The sequence below is a fragment of the Aplysia californica genome, unplaced genomic scaffold (genome assembly GCF_000002075.1).
Source record: "Aplysia californica isolate F4 #8 unplaced genomic scaffold, AplCal3.0 scaffold00125, whole genome shotgun sequence".
NCBI classification, from domain to species: domain Eukaryota; kingdom Metazoa; phylum Mollusca; class Gastropoda; order Aplysiida; family Aplysiidae; genus Aplysia; species Aplysia californica.
Genome location: NW_004797395.1, coordinates 1,178,737 through 1,185,380, shown reverse-complemented (window position 1 = coordinate 1,185,380; position 6,644 = coordinate 1,178,737). Strand labels below are relative to the sequence as shown.

Genomic DNA, 6,644 nt, shown 5'->3' with positions numbered 1-6,644 from the left:
TTGAGGGCACCTCTCCATGCCGTGCGCAGAACTTACGAAATGTCAGAGATGGTGAGTTTGTGGAGAGGTAATGTTCAATACAAAAAGCTCTCTCCTCTTTACTAAACGTAGCCATGATCTCAGCAGGCAAACAAAATTTGGGAAAAATAATATCTGCAGACTTCTGTAGACTTGTTAGACTGCGGTAGCTTGCAATATGGCGCGATTGTTGCAACTTTTAGTGGTAGGCCTAATGCGAACTGGTGCGTCATGCTATGAAAATGGTGACAAGGTTGAAAATGGGTTGTTTTTTAATGCACTATATAGAGCAAAACCATTCAATGGACTTATCTAAAATACATATAAGAAAAATTCCCTTTGGCTTCCAAACGTTATGTTCAAATCTGAAACGCAAGACTTCAGTATGGGGGAAGATATTTACAAAACAAGTTGTATAGCTGTTTTTTTGGATCATCCTGTAATTAAAATTTGGTTTTTATTTGTGGTTGGGTTTTTAATATTATTTTGCGGTGTATTTTGGCTGTATTTTTCATTATGTGATAAGCTGGTATCAATTATTCTGATCTAATGTATATCTCGAACAGTACAACCTTCGAACAGAAACACAATGACGGTATCGAACGCAACCGCTTCCTCTGTCCAGCTCACGACTGCAGCATTACTCTCCTTAGACAGAGAGCTGACTGGAATCGTCGGCCATGAGGCCCGGGAGTGGTTCAAGACCATCGTAGAGGTTTGGATCTGCTCCATCCTCTCGGCGCTAGGTGTGGCCACGAATGTATTGGTCATCGCCGTGTTCACCAGACAGCGCTTCAGAGACAACATCTCCATCTCGATGACGGCAATAGCTGTTTGGGATTTACTCAAATGCGTCAGCGGCGTACTATGTCGGCTGTACTGGGCTATGGGCTTGGAGGACCCCGTGTTAGGAGAGATGTGGCTGGAGGTTCCGGCCATCTTACTGAGCTACTTACATAGCTTCATGGGGTTCGTATCATGCGCTCTAGCGGCCTACGTGTCCATGGAGCGCTGCTTGTGCGTAAGCATGCCCTTTAAGGTCAAGGACATATTCACACGACGGTTGACTTTGATCATGATGATTACCATTTCTATACTGGTCATGAGTTCATTTATGGTTATATTTCCTTTATGGGAAATCAAGCAGGTCTTTGACCTCGATCGTAATGCAAGCACGACCATTATGGTATTTAGCGATTTCCATAGTGATTTTGGCGTGCCCGTACTGCGGTACTACAACATTATCAGCGTATTGTGGCCGTTGCTAAGCTTTATCGTTATCGTTGTCAGCGCTGGAGTCATTTTATACAACTTGCAGAAATCATCAAAGTTCCGAGGCAAAAACGAAAACATGCAGGAAGATGGAATGTCCAAGAGGGATTTACAGGTCGTCAAAATGCTCATTGTCATCATCGCTGTCTATATCGTGAATTTGTTCCCACGAATTGCGCAGTATTTCGCCAGATTCTTCGAACCCCAATTTATCTCCGCATGCGATATCATAACCTTTTCATTGTGGTTATTACTATAGTTTTCATTTTTGACTTTGTCAACGCGTCTACCAATCTCTTTATCTTCATCTCCATGAGTACAAACTTCAGAAACACTTTCGTAGAAATGTTTGGTGGCTGGTGGATTGTAAAGGACATGAAAGCTTCTCTTCCAAATTAAACATTTAACTCTTTGAGGACGCGTATTCTAGTCATCCACGAAGATGTCAGTCAGATTCTAGTCAGTCACTCACGAAGATGCACTGCTTTAGGGCACTTAAAAAATTTTATGAATTCGATTTTCTTTATCTGAAACTGAGTAAGGCAGGCAACATGCATACAACGTACTATGAAATGTACAATTCCTGTTTCTGATTTGAGTACGTAGCCTTTGATCGGCTGTCAGTTGTGTACGCTATGTCTTTAAAAGAGTACAGTCGCGTGCATTTAATGTTCCGCGCAACTTACCTATCGGCGCAATCTGCGCGTGTTAACGATCGTATAACTGCGCAGCAATCTTAAGATTACGCAGAGCGTTTTAACGATTGTATAATTATATCATTCTTGTGAGCTCTTCAGTTTCATATCTTAACTTTCAATTTTAATTTTCATATTTTTACACTTTTGAAAATATATATGAATGTTCCTTGATGTAAGTAAAAGAATAAAGATGGAAGTGATTTTTAAAAAATATCTAAAATATATATAATAAATCAAATGTACTTTGTGAACTTTGAGTTTGATACCTGACATTGTATCATTCTTATGAGCTTTTCATTTTCATACGTTAATTTCAATTTTCTTATTTTTACGCTTTTGAAAATATATGTGAATGCTCCTTGGTGTGAATAAAAGAATAAAGATAGAAGCGCATTAACAGAATATTTTAAAATATTAAATGAATTAAATGTACTTTGTGAACTTTGAGTTTGATTCTTGGCATTGTATCATTCTTTGTGAGTGCTTCAGTTTCATACGTTAATTTTAATTCTATTTTCTATATTTTTGCACTTTTGAAAATATATGTGAATGTTCCACGATGCGAGTAAAAGAATAAAGATAGAAGTGAATTTTCTTTTTTTTTAGTGAGTTCAAAATATAAAATATTAACGCTTCATCAGATTGCCGCGCAATTATACAATCGTTAAAACGCGCAGCGCAAACTTAAGATTGCGCCGATCGGTAAATTACGAGGAGCACATTCATTGTCAACATAACGTTTTGATTTTTCTTGTGTATGTGTGTGTGTGCAGGGGCGAAGGCTGACTTGTTTGACAGGGTAATCAAAGTGAAATGGGACCAGATAGGGCCTGGAGATATCACACTCACACAAGTCACAAGAATCTTACTGGCACTGGAGGCGGCAACTCTGAGTTGTGAATGAAAACAAATCCTGAATTCATGTTGTATGCTTGTTCAACCGCTAAAATAATCGGGAAAGTATTTCATTAAATATTTATTCTAACTAAGCTTAAATTTAATTTTAGATTTGAACACACCAACACCAAGGAAAGAAGCACAGATGTCAGCACTACAATGGCATGTTATACCAGACAGCCGAAACACTTTGGTAGAACACGCCAATTATTAATTTTTTATTTCACATTTGGCTGTTTTTTGTCTAGCTTTTCGCGGCCAGGAGCCGCTGGCATAATCGAGGTCACGATCTGATTATAGGACGTTAAAAAGTCGAGGAAAAAAAACAAGCACTAGTAGTGTAGTAGCAGGAGTCAAAGGATTATTAGGAGTTAGTTCCCCTCACATCTGTGAGGTAGACTCGACCAGTGTAATAGTTCGCTTAGATAATCAGCGCGTCTGGGTGCTTATAACTGTGGCCCGAAAGGGGTGAACAGGGTATATGCGACAATGAAACAGTTCTGATTGCTATGCACATGTTCCCTTTAACTATATTGGTTGACTCTTCCAGCCTCACTTTAAGCTTACTTAATCAAAGCTTGTGACTGCTTATGGAGTGGCCCGATAGGGGCGAACAGGCTATTTTTGTGGCAATTAAACGGTTTTGAAGGTTAGGCATAGTCTATTGTTCATTGGTGATCATGAACGTCTTTTTACATTTAATTTATGAGGTTTACGTCTATGGGTGAATTTGACTGCGACAATGTTTCAAAATTAGGAAGGGAAGCAGTGATTATTTGATTATATAGACGCTTCGCCTCTGTGTGTGTGTGTGTTTATGTGTGTGTGTGTGTGTCTGTGTGTGTGTGTGTGTGTGTGTGTGTGTGTGTGTGTGTGTGTTTGTGTGCGTATGCGTGTGTATGTGTGTATAGGAGAGAGTGAGTGAGAGAGAGAGAGAGAGAGAGAGAGAGAGAGAGAGAGAGAGAGAGAGAGAGAGAGAGAGAGAGAGAGAGAGAGAGAGAGAGAGAGAACTATAGCACAAGTACATCTACATTATTAGAACTACGTGTCTCTGTAATATACATGATGACCCCCCCCCCCCTCCCCCACACAAACACACAAATACTTTCGCAACTTTTTTGTAAATATTTTACTCTACACTGAAGCTTTGCGTTTCAAATATGAACAGAATATTTAGAAACCAAATGAAAGATCCCACCCTAAACACAACAGACGTGACCCGTACTACATGCTAAATAGAGCAGACCAGGTCACAATCTTTCGACTCCGTTGTGGCCACAACAGACTCAAACACCATATGCACACTAAATTTAAAGTGGGAGAGTCCGAGATCTGTGAAAGTGGACACGACCAAGAGGATGCCAGCCATCCTTCAGCACTGCCCGCGCTACGCCACCCTTCGTACACAGACGTGGCAGAATGTGACTCCCTTTGAGAGAAAGCTCTTTCTGTCCCCGTGGTTTTATGCACCTCGCATAATTTAGCAAAATTTGATCATTTTTTGCATAATTTCTGATTATTTTCCTTTATCATTCTTTGTTGATATTAACAGAATCGTATAATTTCACATTTTTAGGCTCAGTTTGCATAATTTCATAATGTTTCTTGCATAAGACAACGGGGGCAGCTTATATATGGCAGTCTCTCAGATATGAAGCGGACTGCACAGTTTGTGCGCGACATCGGACTGACTGTCTAGCTGCTGTCATCGAGGACGAGGAAAAAGAAGAAAGAAAAAGAAACCAAAGGGAAAATTGGCTGATATTCAGTTTAGATAATTTCACAGATTAGTTTTGCGCTATATAGCTCTTAAGTAAGCAACCTTTTTTTTGCCTTGTCGCCATCTGTGTAGCATGACGCACGAGTTCGTATAGGGTCGCACCAATTGCGCCATATTGCAAGCTACAGCAGTCTGATAAGTCCATAGAAGTTTGCAGATATTGTGTTTCCCATGTTTCCTTTGCCTGCTGAGATTATGGTTAAGTTAAGCAGAGGGCAGAGAGCTTTATGCATTGAATATTACCTCACCTCTTTCTCATCGTCCCTGACGTTTTGTAAGTTTTACACATTAAGATACACAAAATGCTAAAGTGCTCTCAAGTCCTTCTTTGATATGTCATGGGTAGAGGTATTCCGTCAGTTTGGATCTACAGAGAGTTTAGACCAACATTTCGTAGAAAAAAGACAACTCTAGGCCAAGGACGCACCATTTGCACCCCTTTAAACGTCCCAAGGATGAATAATTCAGTGGTCGAACCCCATGAAGGGTCTGTTCGAAGACACTGCACTATGCCCCAACGGTCTACATTCTCAAAGCAGATTGATCTTCACCTGTGACCGGAACTTCACGGTGACATTAAAGATGGTTCCAATAGGGAATGGAATATAGAGGGTGCCCACGTCCCTCGTGACTCATTGGAGCAGAGGAAGATAGAATTAAAGCTAACATTACTTAAACGCAATCCCACATCATCACTCATCACCATCATTATTTCTAGAATCGTCATTACTCTCAGATCAATGACTTACATCTATAATCGTTGAACCTCTATCTGCAACAGTTACTTGTCATACTAAGTATGAACGTAATACACAATTAGACACTATCATGCGTCAATCTCATATAAATGGGCAAGGGATTAAACTTATTTTAAAAAATCGTTACCTTCGACAGTACCATTTTCATGTTCGCGAGGTTGAGATGGATCAGAAAATGGCAATGTGTATGTGGTTCCTCGATTGTCTTGAACAGCGTGAACATTTCATCGATGACGTTTTTTTTTTTTTTTTGCAGTGGCAAAACCAATTTTCACAATTCAGAATAATTACATTAAAAAAAGTCTACGAATGCTGATGGCACTTTAACATTATTTCCGTACCTTGTGCGAAACTTACAAAATGAGTTGGTGATGAGAAAATGTTCAATACAAACGCTCTCTGATCTTTACTAATCTTAACAATGCTCTCAGCAGGCAAAGGAAACTTGAGAAAAACTATCTGCAAACTTCTGTTAGCCTGTTAGACTACTATAATTTGCAATTTGGCGCAATCGTTGGGATTTTTAGTAGTAGGCCTAATGCGAACTAATGCGCGCTATGCTACGAAAATGGGGACATAGTTGAAAATGGGTAGTTTTTTTACGCGCTATGTAGAGCTAAACTGTTCTGTGGATTTATCTAAATTGAATATCAGACAAATTCCTGCTGACTTCCAAATGTTGTGTACAATTTTGAAAAACAAAAGTTCAGGGTGGAGGAAAACATTCATTTAAGAAGTTGTGCCGTTTTTTGTTGTTGTTGTTGTTGTTGTTGGGTTGTTGTTGTTGTTTTTTTTTTTGGGGGGGGGTCACCCCGTAGATTCATGGTTACAAAGTACGATAAAATTGCTATTACAATAGTATTCATCAACATGCAACAATAGTATAAAACAATAACATATTAAACTTTATTGTTATACAGGCGGATGGTTAAAGGTCACAGCATTCGAGGTAGGCTACCCCAAGGCAATCATCCCACATAATAGATAACGGGCAGCGAAAAATTGTGCAGGTTTTAATCCTATTGTCAAAAAGATCGAGTGAGTTTTCCAAAACATGTTGGAAAATTGCGCAGGTATTTTCGGTGTCGAGTATTCCGTAGATTGCGCAGGTATTCGACGAGGTACCGACTTGAAATTCTATAAGTATACGTTTAAGTGGTAGATCTCTTCAGTTAGTCAATTATCAAGACTGTTATTTTAATTTCATTGTATATATATATA

The 6,644-nt window shown here is 39.3% G+C and overlaps 1 protein-coding gene across 1 annotated transcript; it reads left to right on the top strand.

The window, feature by feature from the left end:
• Positions 1-607: 607 nt before the first annotated feature.
• On the top strand, positions 608-1,549 carry LOC101859095. Its single transcript, XM_013081292.1, has one exon. The coding sequence runs from the start codon at positions 608-610 to the stop codon at positions 1,547-1,549; it is 942 nt and encodes a 313-aa protein (XP_012936746.1).
• The last annotated feature ends 5,095 nt before the right edge of the window (positions 1,550-6,644 follow it).